This window comes from Dermochelys coriacea, chromosome 1, assembly GCF_009764565.3.
Source record: "Dermochelys coriacea isolate rDerCor1 chromosome 1, rDerCor1.pri.v4, whole genome shotgun sequence".
NCBI lineage: Eukaryota > Metazoa > Chordata > Testudines > Dermochelyidae > Dermochelys > Dermochelys coriacea.
The window spans coordinates 290,595,424-290,616,067 of record NC_050068.2 but is presented as its reverse complement, the minus strand read 5'-3'; the positions used below and the strand labels follow the sequence as shown (position 1 = coordinate 290,616,067).

The 20,644-nt window shown below is 43.8% G+C and overlaps 1 protein-coding gene across 7 annotated transcripts in view; it reads left to right on the top strand.

Annotated features, from left to right (window-relative positions):
* Window positions 1-1,175: 1,175 nt before the first annotated feature.
* Window positions 1,176-20,644, top strand: part of MSRB3 (methionine sulfoxide reductase B3) — a 161,874-nt gene continuing 142,405 nt past the window's right edge. The window contains exons 1-3 of one of the 7 annotated variants that reach the window (XM_038387550.2): window positions 1,207-1,357; window positions 10,717-10,837; window positions 19,012-19,342. In XM_038387550.2, the coding sequence (XP_038243478.1) occupies window positions 19,244-19,342 (99 nt within the window). In that variant the 5' untranslated portion in view covers window positions 1,207-1,357; window positions 10,717-10,837; window positions 19,012-19,243. Of the gene's footprint in view, window positions 1,475-10,706; window positions 10,838-19,011; window positions 19,343-20,644 lie in introns of those variants that run through there. The other 6 variants (XM_038387553.2, XM_038387559.2, XM_043493852.1 and 3 more) reach the window with 6 other exon arrangements.

Below are 20,644 nucleotides of genomic sequence, written 5' to 3'. Positions count from 1 at the left end.
TGGTAGATATCTCTACTGTGACAAGTATTTTTCCTATGCCATTTCTTGTGGACTGTGACCAAGTCACCTCTTAATCGTTTATTTGATTAAAGTATTGTATGTTTTCAACAAACGTTAGACTGCAATAAATGCCTATTCCTGGAGACGAGAATGTTTCATAGGTGCCTGAAAGTCTAAAAGCTGTGTTACTGTACTAGGGAAATTGTAACCTGCATATTTTGAAATATCAAAAGGTGAGCCCACTAGTGCGATGAAGAAATTCCCTATAGATTTTGGGTTAAAACACAACAAGCGTGAGTAGGAGCAGGGGAAAGTGACAAAAATAGCTCAATCAGAAAAGTCTTAACAGTTCAAAGTTGGAAATATTTTTACTATTTCCTGGTTTCTTCTATGCTGCTATTAAGTTTTTTCTGTTTTTGAAACATGGGCACAGATTTCTTTAGAAACATCTATCTTTTGTTAAATCCTCTGGTTTCCCAGAACAGTTTCTTTAGCTATGTTAAAAGAAAAGGAGGACTTGTGGCACCTTAGAGACTAACAAATGTATTTGAGCATAAGCTTTCCTGAGCTTATGTTTAGCTATGTTGTAATTCTGGTTTCTACGTTGAGTCAGCGAGCATTACAAAAGGAGCAAAATACATCTTGTCTCTAGGGTCTGGAGAACAGTTAAGGAAAATCGTTAATTCCAGAAGCCCATCTGCTGTCTGACCCTTGCTGCTAAATATTGTTCACGTTACAAAAACTACTGTTGCAATTAGCACTTTGCAGGCTCCCCGCAGCCCGCAAGGGAGCTGCCTTGGAGCCGGTGGTATTAACCGGGGGGGGGGCTGCTCCATTTTCGCTGCGCCGTCCTTCCCCGGGGAGATGGGGCTGCGCGAGGCCTTTCCCGGCGGCCGGCTGAAATCACTGCCGGGCTGCCACACCGCGTCCGACTCCTCAGGCTGCGCTACAGCCCATGTGGCAATTCCCCACCCTCGGGCGCAGGGACGCTCCGCGCCTGACGCAAGCTGGCCAGGGCGCCGGCTCCGGTGGGGTCTCCCCGCAAACAACACTCGGGGGCGGGTTTGCTCTAGGGGGAAGCCGCGGCAGCCCGGCCCTGCGGCTGGGTGGGTGGGTGCCCGGCGGGCGGGGCGGGGCGGGGCAGGCCGGAGCCGGCCCGTGCACTCTCCGCGGCTCCATGCTCATATTTGGCATTAGCTGCCGGTGCCCAGGAATTTCCCGTCATGCCTCCCGGGGCGGCCGGGCCCGTCATTCTGCTCCCGGGGGTGGGAAGGGAGCTGCTGGCGGGGCCGCCCCATGCGCGCTCGGCCGCCGCTTCTCTCGCTCTGCCTGGCGGCCGCTGTGGCGGTAGCAGCAGGTAAGAGGCCCGGGGCCCTGCCCGAGCCCCCCGGGGCGGGGAGCCACCTGCCCGCCTCGCTTCCAGAGCCGGCCCGGCGGCGCTTAGGCTCCTGCCGCCCCGCGCGGTGCGCAGGAGGTGATGGCTCTGCGCGCGGGTGCGGGGAAGACCCCGAGGGGCGGGAGGCTGAGGGCTCAGAGCGTGGGGGTGGTGCAGGGCTGGGGCTGGGCGGGGAGAGAGGCGGCGATGGGGTAGGAGATGATGCGGGGGGGGGGGGGGGAAATGCGAAAGCAACTCCTGCAGTGCGGGGGGGGGGAAACGAGTAGCCCCAAGTGGCTTGGATAAGCTGTTCATATTCAGCAGGAGGGGACTGGGCCCTGGGAGCCCGTGGGGATCGTGGGCAGAATGACAGGAGCAGCACCAGAAAGGTGGGACCCTTTGGAAGTTGGGGCTAGGCCCACCCTGAGCTCACCCCAGGGTGCCGGTCTCTGCAGGGTTTGTATCAGCCCCACATCCTTTCTTAGGGGAAAGAGGGAGATGGCCTTTCGCTGCCTTTCTTTGTAGTACAGCAAACTAACCAAGTCTTCCAAAGGTAAACACACAAAATAGAGAAACTGAGAGTGGATCCAGTCACTCGGCCTTTGGTAGGTAAGGCTCTGTTCCTGCTTACTGCCGAGCCCTTTGGAGCTGAGAGCCTAGCACAAGTTGGCATCCTAGAATAATAGTGGGATGCTCTAGTCAACATTTACCATATTTCGTGAATGTTAATAACAAGGCACAATAATTATAAAGGAATACTGTATTTTGGAATTAGTGCCTCTGTAAAATAAGTGTTAGACTTAAGATGGATGTACAATATTTTTTTTTAGAGACTGCTGAGCTGCCTATGCCCTTACTTTAGGAACAGCTTGAGCCTTATATTGCATATGTCATGGTTTGTCAGTTCCCTTAACCTTCCCCTTTTTTATAATCAAGATGGTTCTAAAAGTACACTGCTCTGAAAGATAACCAAGCAAAATATCTACAGTATACAGATGGTTTGCCTTAGTGATATGGGGCTCTGTTGATGGCTTGCAGTCCATAAATGGTAGCTTGGAATCCACCCACACTGTGGCCTAATGCCAGTTACTTTGAATCCAGTGTTTAATGCTAAGAATCTTTCTTGTTTATATTTTTGTCCTTGCTGACTTGTTACCAGTGCTTACAGTCTCATTTTTTGATTATTTTTTTCCTTCCTTTTGATTTCCCTGCTGCATGCCTTTGCAGTTTTGTCATGGTGCTTGGGCAACTTATCTGGCAAGTCTTGTTAGTTGCATTGCTTTTTGAGATTTGATTCAGGATATAAATTTCATGTGGCTTTTAATCCTAATCAGGCATTTGTTCCTAGTTTTTAAGATACAGTAATGGCCTGCGCTATTTTAGAGATTTCTCACTCTAGAAAAACATATTTAACAGACTACAAAAAGATATTTAATCTGTATAGGGAATTAAATATGGCGAACAACTAATCACATTGCTAAATAATCCAGGAAGGTAAGTGTCTGTCCTAGCAAAAATCTGGGTTACAGAAAAAGAAATATTAGATAAATTAAACAGAGAATCTCTGCTTTGGGATTGGAAAAAAAATCTTTGTTATAGGTGGAATCTTTATTCACTGTCATCCACACATTGTGATTTACAGAAAATAAAGTGTCCACTTAAGAGAGAGATCTCTGTGCAACATTCTGCAGTGACTTTCACAAAGTCATTTAAGTCAATGGAGTCATACTATGTATAAATCAATCTGGAATTTGAGTTCTTGGTTTACTTTCCTTTCTCTATTTCTTTGGTGGTTCAGAAGTCACCTCAGATGGATCCTTTAGGAAGAAAAGTGTAATCATACATTTCTCTGCACAAAGAGCAAACCATCAGTTTTATACATGTCACCTTTTGTCAACCATATTGGCTTAGGTTTTTGGCTTTGGCTACAAAGGGCTTGTCTACACTTACATTTTATAGCACTCTAACTTGCTGGCTCAGGGGTATGAAAAATCACCCCCCCTTGAGCGCAGCAAGTATAAGCGCTTTAAAGCGCTAGTGTAGACAGGCTCCGAGCGCTGGGAGCTGTGCTGTAGAATAGATAAAACCCCAAGCAGATTCTACAGGATAAAACCCCATCTATGCTACAGGACTCTCTAGGTGACTGGACAGTTAGTAGGTGTGTTATAGCAGAAACTCCAAGGAAGTGAAGCTTGATAAATTGAGGAGGGAACTGATTTTTATGGAGATGGTTTAAAACTTGGAAGAAAAGATCTCTGTTAAGGATTCAGTATCCTTCACAACTGCGACTGAGGACTGAGAAGACACAATATTGGAATACTGTTATTAGGAGGAAAGCATCTTTTTCTCAATTACACAGTTTAAGGCCTGAAAATTGAAACCAAATTAGCCAGAAACATGTTCAAAGACCGTTCTTATTAGCAAGTTGTTAATAGTTTCCCTAGCTGTGCAGACTTAAGTCCTAGTATAGCAAAATTTTGTAATATGCTTAATGGCATGGTTCATCCTTGTTCACATTGGACGGGGAAGTGGCTTTCTCAGTAAGTTCGATGTTTAAACATGATTCAACTTGTGACTGTAGTATAGGCAAGACAGGCCTAAGAGCGGACTACTATGCAGTTTCCCACCTGACTATCCCAAACACGTGGATTAGTTATTTTGTATTATCAATAGTAGATAGTGATCTCTTTAAACCTTAAGTAGCAGTCTAGCAAAATATATACATGATAGCAATGCAATTACATTATTAAGAAGTGCCACCCCATCCAAAGGATAAATGAGTAACTTTACACATTGAGTCTGGAAGTTTTTCCTGAAGGAATCTGATTCACTGTTCCTTCCAGGGAGAGTAAATGATTATAAGTTTCACCTGACAGAACACACCTCACTAGTACCAGAAAATGACAATAAAACAGATGAAGACTGGCTGCTGAATACCATTAACTTCACTCGGACAGCACAATGAAAAAGAAATCTTCAATGCAAGACATCTAAAAACTTCATGAGGAAGCGATCTATGCCAGTTGTAGCCAAAAGAGAACATCCCAGCAAATGTTCAGTTTTGGCTGAAAGGTTTTCCTATGCCCCTTTTCCTAATGCATCTTGAAAATTCCATATTAGGTGAGTGTACAGGCAAGGATACAGCTGCTGCTGCTGTGCCAGAATGAAACCCAGGGTAGTTCAGGCAGTCTAGGCCGTTTCACTTACAGCACTTTAAGCAACTGTGTAGGGGAAGAGTGAAATTGATTTATCTTGGGTTGGATTTACAGTGGTCTTTGTAGCTCCTGAGGGTGAAATTGGCTACTTTTTCACCAGTTTCAACACTAGGGGTGTTGATAGCACCCTTCTGTGAGTTTGGGGAATAGAGTAAGTGAGAACAAGTGCACTCTCTGAAGGGACCACAGTAGGAGAATGACCAAACAAAAATCCAGAAGGGATTTTAAGGAGAGGTGAAATGCATGAATCTCCCTGCCTCAAACCAACCAGAAGGGTAAGGTGCCCCAAAAATACCAAGATAGGAGAAACAACAACCCCTAAAGTAGGGAGGGAATGTTGACTAAAAATCCCAGGATGAGAAAGGGACCCAAAAGATTTCTAAAAGAGGAGAGAAATTAATTAAAAAAAAATTGGGAAAGGAGGAAGAAGGTACAGAGAGAAAATACAAAAATATTAATTTTAGAGTGAAAATTCTGTATTTGAATCTTTTGGCTATTAGTGTTCTAGTTATAATTGTACCAGTAGCCAAAAGAGGCTCCAAAATAAAATTTAAGAATGGGATGGTGTGACATACCAGGGTACAATCCAGACTAATGAGTAGCTGTGTCACCCCACCCTGTAATCTGGGGTGCCCTTTACAATGCCTTGCTGCTGTAGCTTTCAGCCTGGACTGCTCACAAAACGGCCTTCAGCATGTAAGTCGCTCCAGCGCGCGCGCGCTGTGTGTGTGTGTTGCAGCCAGCCAGCCACACTTTGGCTCTTAGCAGCCTGAAGATTTCCACAGGGTGACCCCAACAACTCCTAGTCCCAGATTTCTCCCCAGAAGTGTATATCCTGTACTGCCCAGCCCTGTCCTGGACAGTACAAATATATTGAGTACATTATTCCTTTAAGGGAATAATATGGTCCCAACTTGTTACCCCAAATGGAGTTACCCAGACACTTCAATTTAAACACACTGGATTAACTAAAAACAATGAAACAAATGTATTAACTTCAAAGAGAGCTCTTAAGTGAGGAGAGGAATGAGGTATGAAAGTCAGAAATGATTACGAGAAAAATAAAGATCAAACACTTCCTGGAGGCTAATATAAAAACATTAAATTCAAAGCAAAAGTTTTATTCTCACCACCTGCTCTTGGCAGTCTTACTGATCAAACTCTTTAGGTCAGGACTCCTCCCTCAGAATCCTATGGCTGCTTCAGGTGCAGTGAATGCAATGGGGGAGGGGGCGAAAAGGGGTGCTTTGGGCTGCGTGTCCCTCCTTTTTATAGTTTCAGTCCCCCTCTTGAAAAACATTTTAGCTGGGACCTGTGGGACAAAGAATTTAGGTGGAAGGATATTCCCTGCTGGTTTTCTTCATCTGTTTGTTTTCCTTCCCTGCTTGATGACTCTGTTACTGCTTAAATGCAAATCAAGGCAAGCATATATCCCTTCCTTTGTTTAGGGCAGACCTGCTTTCTGCCTGGGAAGGGCTGTGGGATTTGGAACATGTGGTAATAACATCATGCAGCGGAATCTTAAAACTTCACATTATGTGTTGCCACAAACTTTACTGGAACAATACTGACTAGCAAATTATGAGCTTTCAAATGATATCTTACAAGGCACACTTTGTACAAAGATTATTACAGTAGTGTGGAGGGTGTGAATACAGGGAAGTATTCCATCACAGATGGATTGTGGGATCCCTCTGTGGTTACAGAAATTTAAATTAGAGCCCTGTACAGTTTCTCTGATGATAGCACCATGATGAACATGTGCAGCATCTCCCTTCTTCTGCCAGAGTTCCCTGGACAAAAAAAAAATTCTCTGTTTCAGGCCTGCTACCACCAGTCAGTTTTAACCCCTCACCAGAAGGCATTGAAAGCCACTTAAGAGAAGTGGTAGCATTTCGTACATTCTCCCAGTAAGGAGCACACATGGTGCCAGTTAATCATTTTGTCTGTGTAACTGCTTTAATCTCTCATCAGGTTGCATTCTGGTGTATATACAGTATGTATAACTAAAATTTTAAATACAAGTCAAGAAATTCACAGTTATGAGGAAGTGATTCCCCTTCTTTCAACTGTCAGTAGTGAGACAGATTTCAGCACTGTTAGTGTGAATTTGTGTGCAATATAAACAAGTATGTTTGCTGTGGGAACCATAATTTAAGATTTTAATCCCACAAGAATTAGCCAAATTTAAACCTTAATATGTATTCAGAAAAAGATAATGAAACAGTAGTAACAGTTGCAAGATATTCTTTATTGCAATAGTACTTCTAAAACAATATGAGAAAAACGTAATGCCCTGCATGCTCTTTGTGAGTTGGCATGCACACCTGCTTTTACTGACTGAAGCACAAAGAAGTTAAGTGATTTTCCTGTGATCACACAGTGACTTAGAACACTAGACCCTCCTGGCTTCTGGTCTTTTGCTGTATTTATCATTCCTGGTCATAAATTGTGAACAGCTTTGCCATTTGACTTGTGGAGTTGAGAGATGATGAATTGAATCAAACTATTTTAGCAGTTGTTGAATTGCTATGTGTATAGGATTGCAGTGGATACTCTGTAGTTTCCTCAAAATCTGTCTACATAGTCTTTTAATTTTGAGCACTTGTCTGAATAAATGCAGTTTTGTTTTTTCATTGTTATTCAGTTACGTAAAATATAGAATGAATGATGCATTTTCATTCAAAACATGACAAGTTACAGTAATGTAGCAGTTCAATGTAACATTTTTTCCAGTGCAACACTATTTGCAATACAATAGGTGGCAATCCCTTGGAGTTCGAGGATGATCATATTCCATGAAATGATAACCAGTTATCGCTGGTGGATCTGCAGGTGGCTAATAAGACCAGTCAGGGATCCATAGATATTATCACAGTTGGGGGTAGATCTGGATTATTGAGTTGGGTTGCAGCGCATTCCTTCCTCTATTTCTCCATTTCCTATTGTCTTCATTGCATCTGTCAATGTTGCGCTTCTTCATGTTGGCTTTGAGAGTCTCTCCCCTCATCTGTTTGTCTTGGCTCAGGTGTGAGAATATGACTTGACTTCTTCAGGAGTCAGTTGTCTGGCATTCAAAGAACGTGATCAGCCCAATAGAGTCGGTGGGGGATGATCATAGCTTCAGTGCTAGAGGTTTTGACTTGGTTCAGGACACTTATGTTGGTGCATCAGTCATCCCACTTAATTTGGAAGCTCTTGCAGAGGCACCATTGATGGCATAATTCAAGAGCCTTGAGGTGTCTACTGTACATGATCCAGGTTTCAGCACCCAATAGGAGAGCGGGAATAATGATAGCCTGGTATATGAGAAGCTTGGTTTGGTTCTTGATGTCAATTTTCAAATACGTCTGATAGCTGCAATGATGTATAGGAGGTGGTGCTGAATCTCCTCATCAATGTCGGCTTTTTGTGACAGATAATTACTGAGATGGGGGAAGTGCTCAGTGTCCCTCAGGGTCCTTGTGTTGAACTTGATTACAGGAGCAGGATCCTGAAGGTTCAGAGCCTGCTGGAGGAGCACTTTAGTTTTCTTGGTGTTGGGTGACCTTTGTTTCTTATTTTATGTGAAAGAGTAAACAGTTCCTGATTCACTTTTTTCACACTTCACAATTTTGTAGACTTCTATTATATCCCTTCTGTAATGGAGTGGACTCACCCTTGCGGTGCCTCCTGCTGGTCATTGGGAATTAGCTCGTTTCCAGCCTGGAGCACCATCTGCAGGCCGGTGATCCGCACAGCTCTGGCCCCCGTGTCCCTCACAGACGTCAGTGCCCCTTCCTCTGGGGTTTTGCCCCCTGGCAGTACCTCCACACTCTGCCTCTGGGTCTTCGCTTCCTGGGGAAGCGCCAACCCACTATCCCCACCTTGCCTCAGTCTGGGCTACTGCCAGTCATCACCAAGCCCCTGCTCCCTGGGGCAGACTGCAGTGTAAAGGCCACTCATCATAGGCAAGGGGGGTCAGACCTGTTGCCTTCCTCTGCCTCCCAGTTCCTCTTTGGGCCTTGGACCAGGCCCTACAGCCTGGAGCGCCCACGCTCAGCCTGCTTCTTCCCCAGTACTGCACCACCCTCAGTACCCTGTCAGGCAGGCCCTGCTCTCTCCCAGCCTGGAGAGAGATTCCTGGGGCCTTTGGCTCACAGCCTTTTTATACAGGCCAGCTGGGGCCTGATTGGGGCATGGCCCAGCTGTGGTTGTTTCCACAATCAGCCATCACCAGTCACAGCTCTCTCCAGGGCTGCTTTTAATCCTTTCTGTTTTAGGAGCAGGGTAGCCACCTCACTATACCCTCTTAGCTGTCTCTTTTCCAAAAAAGTGCTGTTCTTTCTAATCTCTCCTCATATGAAAGCTGTTCCATACCCTTAATAATTTTTGTTGCCCTTCTCTGTACCTTTCCCAATTCTAATATATCTTTTTTGAAATGGAATGACCAGAACTGCATCAGTATTCAAACTGAGGGCATACCATGGATTTATCTAGTGGCATTATATTTTCTGTCATCTTTCCTAATGGTTCCTAATATTCTGTTAGCTTTTTTGACTGACGCTGCACATTGAGCAGATGTTTTCAGAGAACGATCCACAATGATTCCAAGATCTCTTTCTAGAGTGGTAACAGCTAATTTAAACCCCATCATTTTATATGCATAGTTGGGATTATGTTTTCCAATGTACGTTACTTTGCATTTATCAGCCCTGAATTTCATCGGCCATTTTGTTGCCCAGTCCCCTAATTTTTTGAGATCCCTTTCTAGCTCTTTGCTGTCTTCTTTGGACTTAACTATCTCGAATAATTTTGTATCATCTGCAAATTTTGCCACCTCAGTGTTGATCCTTTTTTTCAGATGATTAATGAATATGTGGAACAGCACAGATCCCTGGGGGACACCACTATTTATCTCTCTCTCTACTGTGAAAACTGACCATTTATTCCTACTCTTTTTTCCCCCTGTCGGTTAAATAGTTACTGATCAGTTTATCCATAGTCAGGATATACCAGATCCTATCATTCCATTCATCCTTCACCAGGGGTTTAAACCTTCTCCATATTTTTAGTAGATGCAATAAAACTGCCATTTTTCAAATATCAAACGTACTACCTGTTGTGTCTTGTCATGGTGCGAACATGCAGGGAGCTTATTGAGCAGTAGAATTTTCAAAAGGTGTTGTCATTGATATTGCATACCTGCTATAACAAATGGATGTATAGACATATTGTTGTTGTGTATATGTAAAATCCACCTATTAACTCAGGGCTTGTCTAAACACAATTTGTACCAATTAAATCACTTGAGAAACTGATCCAGTTGCATCAGTGTGTGTGTAGACATGCTTAAACCAATGGAAGGGTGTTCAGACACGGGTTGCACCAATCAATTTCTAAACCAATGGTTCTCAACCTATTTACCATTATGGGCTGCATATGCAGCTCTCTCTGTGTTGTGTGGGTCGCATCCACACAATATATGTACTATCTGTATGGCCCTGTGGATGTCACATAGGCTGCAGCTGTGTGCTGATTGGGCCGTGGGTTGAGAATGACTGTTCTAAACCAATTTAACTAAAATTGCTACTGTGTGTATGTGTGGAAAGGCCTTAGTTTGAAGTAGGTTAGTTACGCTAAAGTTGGGGAAACAATTGGAAAATGATCTATTTTGCTGTCCCTATACCAGGATGTTTTACACTAAACTCTCATTAGCATTCATGGAAATCGAAGAACTATAATCCTGTAGCAGTGGGTGACAAGATACTTTGTAGTAGACTGCTTTGCTATAAATAGAGGTTTTATACTCTTATAATCCATTTTATAGTCCAGTGCATTCTTTTGAAATCCTGCAAAACTGATTCTGTATTGATTACTGTCCCAGCTAAGAGCTGCAGGGGTTTTTTTGTCTGAAAAACTGCAAGTTTAATTTGACTTTGCAAGTGTCATCCCTGTATTATTTCTGGAGCTGTTCTTTGTTTTTATTTTATTTTATATATTATTTCAAGCACTTAGAACAAATATGTTAGATGCTTCACAGGGGACACATGGAAGAGAGCTTTATTATTATTAGTAGTAGTAGGAGTAAATATTTATATTATGATGTTGTAGGGCCCCATTGTTCTTGATTCTTTACAAATACAGAAAAGAAATAATCCCTGTCCTGAAAACACAAACAGATGAAGGATGTGGAGTGGAGGATGTGGATACAACACTATAAGCAAATGAGTTTAGTGAAGAAGTGGTACAACTCTGTCAATGCCAGGTATTGGAGTTCTCTCTCTCTCTCCTTTTATTTTAATAATTGGGTGTAGAGCTGGGGTGGGCAAGCTTTTTGGCCTGAGGGCCACATCTGGGTATGGAAATTGTATGGCGGGCCATGAATGCTCACAAAATTGGGGGTTGGGGTGCGGGAGGGCTCTGGCTGAGGGTGCGGGCTCTGGGGTAGGGCCAAAAAAGAGGAATTCAGGGTGCGGGAGGGGACTCCCGGCTGGGACAGGGGGTTGGGATGTGAGGTGGGGTGAGGGCTCCGACTGGGGTGCAGGCTCTGGGGTGGGGTTGGGGATGAGGGGTTGGGGGTTCAGGAGGGTGCTTTGGCTTGCGACCGAGGGGTTTGGAGGGCAGGAGGGGGGATCAAGGCTGGGGCAGGGGCATGGGAGGGGCAGAGGAGCATGCTCCAGGTGGCGCTTATCTCAAGCAGCTCCTGGAAGCAGCGGCATGTCCCCTCTCCAACTCCTACACAGAGGGGCAGCCAGGCAGCTCTGTGCGCTGCCCCATCCATAGACGCCTCCCCTGCAGCTCCCTTTGGCCGCAGTTCTAGGAAATTGGAGCTGCGGGGTTGGCTCTTGGGGCAGGGGCAGCATGTGGAGCCTCCTGGTTGCCCCTATGTGTAGGAGCCAGAGGGGGGACATGCTCAGGGATTTCCCAATTACCCCCCCCCCCCCCAGTTTTGTGAACTGGTTACATGCAGTGTTGCCAATTTAGTGATTGTTTGGAAATTTGAATTGAAATTGAAACATTAATACATACTTTAAAAGCATATAATATGTATGATAAAATACGTGTGTCTGAAAAAGTATAATAGATTTGAAAAGTATGAACATAGACTAGCTTCCTTATACAGCTGTTGTTTTTCATGACAATGTCAGTGCATTCATGTCGGTGATGTTGGCCAACCTAATAATTTCAAACTATGATTTGTAAGCAAAGTCTAAATGAGCTCTCCCTGACAGCTAGTGATGAGCTGGGGCTGTGGGGAAAGGCTTCATAACCAGATTATATTTACATTCACACCTAATCTACCTAGATATCCAGCAAACAGAATTGTGTTGCCCAAGTGATAGATTTTGGTTGGGGTTGGATTACAAATCACTTGAATATGGAGGTGGGGGAGGTAATGAAATGTTATTTTTATTGTATAAGTAAAGGGCAGTAGAAGTCTACTTAGCCTGTGCTGATTGAGGGCATCAAGAGAGAGGGTGGGGGCTGGTGTTTTGCTTGATGGTTTACCTGAGTCACAAGTACTATTCGACTTGCCCCTCTCCACTGTTTAAAGATAGAGCTGATTAGGCTCCATAGATAGTCTTTTGTTTTGGTAAGTGACCACTACAGCTGAAATCACTGATAATGACCTGCTGTGGGACAGTGTTTCTGTGGAAGACAGCCCAGTCTGCACTAGCAGTGAGGTTCCCCCCGCCCCCCCCCCCCGCCCCCGACAGCTCAGCTGGAAGCACTGAGAGCTGTGTGGAACCTCAAGAGACTAACTCGCAAGGGTCACAGTGGCAGATGGCAGCAGAAGGTGATGGTGCAGGGCCATTGGCAACAGAGCAATGGAGTGAACAGTGGCATAACGAACAACAGTGGTGAGAGCGAACAGTGAGCAGCTGGAGGAACAAGCAAGGTGCCTTCTTACCCCACCCACCGGGGGGGTGAACTCAGGTGAAAGCACCTCTGAACTCTGAGTCTCCACAGACCAAGGACAACACTGGTGAGTGTTAATGAGTCTGTTAAGAATGCTGGAGACACAATGCAGTTCATGCAAACAAACATGGCTGTGGCATCATACTTTCTATTTAAGCAAGAGGTACCACACACTATAAACTGGAGGTCAATGTTAAGTGTATTGTGACTTGTTCATCCTTAAGTTGAACACTGGTTCCAAACAAGACCAGCAAATGGTCACTATCTTTCTAAAAGAAACTCAGCTGACTGGCTAGAAGCATTTAGTGCAACAGTGAAAGACTCAACAGTTGAAAAAGTGAAGAACTCTCTCACCACATCCAAAAGATTTGCATACATGGCTGATGAATACACCGATGCAAATGGGCATCAAGTATTAAGTCATTGTTTACATTATCTTGATGTCAGTCGTAGGCCAGTAGATGCATTTCTAGATGTTCAAGAAGATGTTATAGAAGACCCATCGGCTGCATCTGTGACAACCCAAATCTTAAAATAGTTAAATGTTTGTCAGTTGGACCCCAAACAGATGGCTGCTTGTACATTTGATAGAGCTGCAAGTCTCTCTGGAAGACAGAATCATAGACTATTATGGTTGGAAGGGACCTCAGGAGGTCATCTAGTCCAACCCCCTGCTCAAAGCCGGACCAATCTCCAATTTTTGCCCCAGATCCCTAAATGGCCCCCTCAAGGATTGAACTCACAACCATGGGTTTAGCAGGCCAATGCTCAAATCACTGAACTATCCCTCCCCCGTGGGGAGTATAAGCTTTTCTCAGAGAAAAGTGTAACCCTAATCTCTCCTATACACACTGCAGAGGCCATCTACTCCAACTAGCACTAGTACAAGCTGCAGACTCTTCAAAAGACATTAAAAAAGCTATAAATTTAATGTCTTCATTTATATTTTTTTTTCAGCAAGAGTCCAAAAAGACTGAATATCTTGGAAAATATAGAAGATACACTGGGACTGAAGTTCAAATTAGTCAAACCTGGGAAAGTCTTTTGGCTTTCTCATGAGCAGTCCTTGGCTGTTGTCTTAAAATTACTCCAGCTGTTGTTAGTGGTTTTGGAAAGTATCTACCAAGATGGGATGGATCTAAGTAGTGAGGCTGGTGGATTGCTTTTGCTACTACATTCAGAAAAGACTATTGCCATTCTCTCCTTTGTAAGTCTACTGTTGAAACCACTTGGGTTATTAAACAATGCCATCCAGGCATCTGCTACAACAGTAGTAGATCTTTGTCCAGCAATAGAAGCTACATTTGGATCAGAGAGCTATCCATTGAAAAAGTACTGAAAGAAGCAAAGACTTCAGTCTAGAAGTTGACTAATGAAGGCATTTATATCGAATCCTTAAGTGAAGAGGACAAGAAGTGTTTGTTAAGCCACCTGAAAAAGTACACAGACTTGATTCTTAAAAATCTACAACAGCAACTTCTAGATTCCACTCAACCTCTATGTAGCTTTTACAAATCCCTGTCCTATAAAACACTGACAGTTGAGTGGAGTGAGGCACTACCAGCAATAGAGCTGCCATGTGCTCAGGACAGAATAGAGAATTTGAACACAGGGTGGAATATCATATGACAGATGAATGAAGATTTGACTTCAACTTCTTTTTTTACCATCATGAGTGGTTCAACCCAATCTTTATGCTATGTTTCCTGGGATGAAAGAAGTAGGAATTCATTTCTTGCTACTCCCAGTCACAACAGCTACAGTTGAGCTTTCCTTTGCATCATTGAATAGAATTCTGTGTTCTGAAAGAAGTCGCCTTCTGCCTGATCATGTGAATGAACTAATGAGCATATCAATTGAAGGAATGGAAGTACCGGTCACACGAGAAGCCACCAAAGATGAACGCATCGCATTCAAGAAGCTCATTAACAGAGTTGTGCAAAATTATAACAACAAACCAAGAAGGATGTAGATGTAGTGCTTCATAGAAGGCTTGAGTAGCCAACTTTAATTTGTGTGATGATTTTAAAACATGAGTTAAATCTAATAAAATGGTCATGAAACATTTTTCAGTTTTTACTATGATGCCATACAGCCAACCTTCACCCTAATGGTCTCACGCCTCATCAGTCCTCCCCCACGCCCCGTAAATTCAAAGATAACACCCCCCCAATTTCAATTCCTGGGGAAAACACTGGACCTGCTGCTGCTGCTGCTGCTTGGAGCCATGGCATGTGCAGAGCGGGGTAAGCCTCTGACCCCGCTCCCTGGCTGGAGTGTTGGAGCAGGGCAAGCCCTGGACCCTGCTCCCCAGTGGGAGCTCAAAGGCTGGAATAAAATGTCTGAAGCGCTGGGTGCGTCCCTACGGGCTGTAGTTTGCCCACTCCTGGTCTAGAGGGTGGAAGGAAGGGAATAGGGAAAGAGAGAGGCACAGCTTGTCACCTGTCTAGCCATGTTCAGCAAGCTGTTTTCTGTCAGGGAAGGAAGAACATATGAGAACTGTGGAGGAAGCTAAGGAGCTATTGAAGAGCACGGCTAGGTGAGAAAAATCAAAAGGGAACAATAAGGAAGCTAATTTATTTTAAGTCCAGGCTTCCTAAAATTCCTGCTAGAAACCAGGTAAGAGAAAAATCAATGTTTAGAAAGTGTGAGAAGGTCTAGTGGTTTGTCCCAGGAATTAGCTTCATGCAGTGCCAGCTTTCTGGGCCGAAGTGCTTAAAATCTGAATGATGGAACTGAGGGAAAACTGGAGAAATAACGTATGTCAGGAAAGAGGGGTGGGCAAGGACACAGGTTACAGAAATATAATTGAGGTTTCTCAGTTTAGGCATATAACCACCCAGAAGCATCTACACTTCTGTATTTCATTTAAAATGTGGATTCTCTCACATTGTAGCTAAGTAATACTTAGGAGTTCTTAGGAATGATATGAAGAGTGACCATGGAAGCTTGATGAGTAGATTTCATTAAGGCATTCCAAATGCTGGGACAGCATGGAAAAAGGCAGGGAGACATGTTGGAGAAAGTGCCACCCTTATTAAATCGTCTCTCGGCAGAGCAATGAGGGTGGGAAACATAGAAAGAGACCAGGTCAGAGGTGTATAAAATTTATTAATAAAAAATTAGACCAGGGCTGATAGTTGCTATAAAAGTCTTAGCCAAAAAACAAGTTTTTATTTGCATGCTTCCATAACCCACCACTTTGTATATAATACATTTTTTTAAAAAAAAGTTCCAGGCAATTTTGGGGCTTGTAGAACTTTTATGAGTACTCCATGTTTTCTTTCAATGGAAAGTATATAAACTGTTGAGCCATAATATGCAACTTCAGCAGTTTCATTCACATGATAGTTCATTGCTGCTCTAAGTGACTGTCATGCTCTACTGTGCTAATGATTTGTGACCAAAGACAGATCCATCTACTAAGTAGATGTTGAACAGTTTAGAATTAGCCCTTACTGTTTCTTGAAACAATTTTCTAAGCTTTTTCTTTTAAAAGCCCCAGAATATGCATTGACAGCATGTCAGATTATATAGATAGCAAATCTGGTGGGTAGTGCCTAATTCCAAACACAGTCTACTGTGTACATCTTTTTAAATTCACGAACATCAAGATCTGCAAATTGACTTAATAGCCATCTGCTTATATGGCTTATCCAGTCACTGTCTTATTTGTTTGTTCAACCAGCTGCTTAAAAATGCCACATAAGTGTCTAAATGATATCTGCTTCAGTCTGAACCTCTAAATATATACACATCAACATTAGAAAATATATAAATATGCATGCAGGATAGCCTCATTTTGAATCCTCACTGGATCTCCCTTCTCTATCGCATCAAACATAAGCTATTTGTATTTACTTTCAAAGCCCTTCACAGGCAGTCCCCGCCCTACCTATCATCTCTCACTCACTACTGAATGTCAAAGCTCACCTCTGATCGACCCGTGATACCAGTTTCCACTGCCCACTTGTTACATCTTCAAATAAACACTTTTGTGCTTTCTCCTATGCTACCCCTCATGTTTGGAAGGAGCACTCCATAAACATCTGCAGAGCTGTCTCATTTACCTTCAGATCTCTCCTCAAAACTCTCCTTTGCTCTGATGCATACAGAAAAATTGACAAAAGTGAGGCTGTTTGTGTGCTCAGACCATTGCCTAGCATGCTGACCACCTTTGCCTCATTGTTTCCTAATATTCCCCATCTGTCTGTGTCCAGCTGTTGTCTCTTATCTTAGGCTTTGTTTGTAAGCTCCTTGGGGCAGGGACTGTTTTTGTTCTGTTTGTACAATGCCTAATGGGGCTCCTACATGCTACAGTAATACAAATAATAAATAATAAAAACAACAAGTATATTTAAAAAAATACTATGAAAATGGAAGGGAGTAAACACTGCTAGTAAGTAATCCTCGGTACTGTTATGGCAGAAGGTGCTGATGGCTTATGCATTAGGGGTTACTGAGGCATAAACACCCCACCCAGTATGAAACTCTCCATAGAAGACATGAGAGATGCCCTGCAGTAGTCATATCCAGAAAACTGTTAGATATTTTGTGAGTTAAAACACTCGTCTCTGTTTGGGCCTTTAGACTTCTCTGAGCTTCCTTTGTATTGAAGAGCAGTGGCACAAAAGGAAGATTAATGGCCCAGCTACCTTTACAGATCACTTTAGTCCCAGTAGATTCTTGGACTAGGGGTTTCCTAGGTGTAAAGTGAAGGGAGTGAGGGAAGAAATGGGGCTCAGATGTGTTTTAAATTGTTGGATTGGTTTGAAATGGGAGTGCAAGTCTGAGAGAGACAGAGTCAAAGGCAGTTGCTTCTAATCTTGGGACAGGGCAGAGGTGCCTTATATTAGGTTGACGTAAGAGAGAGTTGCCTATGTGCAGTGTGTTGCTACCCCTGTTCAAGGAAACAGGACTCATGTACATTTTGTAACTAAACATATTACACTAAGAAAATACCTAGTTCTGTGTTAGAGTTCTGCTCCAAGTAGGAAACTGAACTGCTAAACCCTGAAATCTACTTGTACTCCAACTCTGCTAACCTGTTGCTGAGCAGATCAGAAGAGTTCTGTGTAACTCAAAAACTTGTCTCTTTCACCAACAGAAGTTAGTCCTATAAAAAATATTACCTAAACACCTAGTCTATCAAATATGGCTGTTTTACTTGCATTCTCAATGAGCCCCAGAGGAAAAATGTATTTGTAACCCTTCTGCCAGCTGGAGCCAGTAGCAACCAGGGCCGGGTTCAATATCCTTTTCAACAGTACAACACAGAACCAGCTCGAGCCCCTACCCAGTAACATGGGAAAATTACGCACCACCCCTGGACACCTCTGAGAGGCAATATTTGCCCACTCTCTAGCACAGAGTCTGAGTGTAGAAAATAAACTTTTAATGAAAGGAGGGAAGTCACCTGACATTAATTAGGGAAAATGCTACAAGTGGGATTCATAATTATAAAACTGAGCAGGACACTCACCCCAGAGTGGGTGGGGCAGTGCCTTCTGCCTCATGTTCTTGTGTCCTACAACTAAAAGTTCCTTTTCTGTGCCCCTCTCTGCTCCTTCACCATACCCCACTCACAGTGGTTGTCCTTGGTCAGTGAGGACCCAAGATCCAGAGTTGCATCTGTGTGAGTTCACCTCCCACCTGGGGGAAAAAGGCACCTTACTTTCTCTGCCATCTGAGCACTTGCTTTGCTGGTCATCCCCGCCAGCAGCTGCTCCTGGCCACCCCACCAATCTCTTGTTCTGCTCACCGCCTCGCCAGCTGCTTGTTCACCGGCTGTCGGTCACCTGCTGCTGCCACATGCCTCTCTGCTGTGATCTCTGCACATCAGTCTCTTAGTAATTTTCAGCTCTTTGCAGGCTGGGCAGAAACACTTCCCCATCTCAAGTGATTTCAGCTCTCATTTGAGTACTTTAATATAACAAAGAGGCTCCTAATGAAGCTTATTTAGCTCTTTCTTTGAACGGTGGAGGGGACAGGTTAAACCAGACTGGGGACTTTTGGGGAGGGTCCACACCTCCTGACTGGGACACCTGTCTCCACCCCTCTTACTTTCACAGGGCTCTGGCATTTGAGCCCCTGGCTTAACGTGGGCCTTTCAGCTGAGGGTGACCCCCTCATTAGCGACAGGTTAAGCACAGTTCTGCTCCCCTTTATTCATACAATAATGACAACATTGGTAACAGCAATTCACTACCCCTGAATTCGGTACCAAAGTGATTTGTAACCCAACACCAGCGATAGTTGATTACTTTGAGCAACAGCGCTCTATCTGCTGGATATCTAAGCAGAGTAGGTGTGTGCATGTAAATACAGTTTGCTCCTGAAGTCTCTCTCCCTCCCAGCTAGCTATCGGGGGAGAATTCATTCAGATCCTGCGTACACATTTAATAACTGGTGTCATTGTCTAAGAGTGCTAGCATGCTTGCCTTGTTAGCAGACTGCTGGTTATATGGACTCTGTAGTTCTAGAGAGGATAGTTACCTTGTTGATGTAAATCTTTTGCAGTGGTTCTCAACTGGGGGTGCGCAGAGTTCTTCCAGAGCAGTGGTTCTCAACCAAGGGCCCGGAACCTTCTGGGGGGCCATGAGCAGGATTCAGGGGGTCTGCCAAGCAGGGTCAGCATTAGACTCACTGGGACCCTCTGCAGAAAGCTGAAGACCCACCGCATGGAGCTGAAGCCCGAAGCTATGAGCTGCACCACCTGGGGCTGAAGCCAAAGCCTGAGCATCTTAGCTTTATGGGGGCCCCTGTGGCATGGGACCCTGGGCAATTACTCTGCTTGCTCCCCCCTAACATCGTGGATTTTATATGCAGAAAACCAGTTGTTGTGGCACAGGTGGGCCATGGAGTTTTTATAGCATGTTGGAGGTGCGGGGGCTCAGAAGGAAAAAGGTTGAGAACCCCTGTTCCAGGGGGTACATCAACTCATGTAGCTATTTATCTACTTTTACAACAGGCTGCATAAAAAGCACAAGCAAAGTCCATACTAATTTCATACAGATGACTTGTTTTATACTGCTCTGTATACCATATGCTGAAATATAAGTACAATATTTATATTTGAATTGATTTATTTTATAATTGTAGGATAAAAATGAGAAAGTGAACAATTTCTCAGTAATAGTGTGCTGTGACACTTGTATTTTTATGTCTGATTTTGTAAACAAATATATTTTAAGTGAGGTAACACTTGGGGTATGCAAGAGACAAATCGGCCTCTGAAAGGGGTACAGTAGTCTGGAAAGGTTGAGCACCTCTGTCTTAAAGGACTCTAATTCTGTGTTGCAGAGTTGCTTTGTCTAAGCTGTGGATATCAGAAATCATACAAGAACTCAGCATGCTGAAATGTGATTGTCATGGCTGACGGCATGGTCATAGAGCATGAATAAACACTAATGTTATCCTTCTGACAGGCTTCTGTTTAGATTTTTCCTCATTTGCAGTATGTTTATAAGATATGCATATACTCTGTATGTATATAGATACACAAAGAAAAACCTTAGTTTAAAAAAAGCTAAGGCTAAAAGTGTTTCAGCTGACTCTAAACACCCCCAAAATTGCTTTCTTTACTAAAATTCTACACATTTAAAAAATAAACACCCCCCTCCCACACACAACCTCACTACCACCTATGTTGAAAAGTCATTGCTCACCTCTGTACTGTGCCGATCACTGGCCCCAGTCCATGCAACTCCTCTTTTTACCTCTTTTACTGACCTTGTTTTGAGACCAAGAATTGTGGCCCCATGGCACCCTTCCATGTCCCTCCCAGACCCTTTCCCTCTGCCCTCCTTTCAGTGTTCATAGCTTTAGTGACCCTCCTGGTCCTTTCCTCTCTGGTCTCCTACACATCCTGTCCATGGTCCACCAATTCTGGATCAATGCCTGCTGGCTGTATTAGCACAGCCTTAAGTCAGCAGAAAATCAATTTATGTTTATAAATTATATTGAACTTCGTTCTATGTACATGTGAAAGCAGCTCTTTGTAATTCCCAGCTGACTGCAAAAGCAAAAAGTTACTACTCACCAAGGCCACAAAACAAAACAGGTTTTCCATGACTGATGGCCTGTTACACCTCGGGTTTGAGATACATTGTCAAAACTTGCATAATGACAGGTTTCAGAGTAGCAGCCGTGT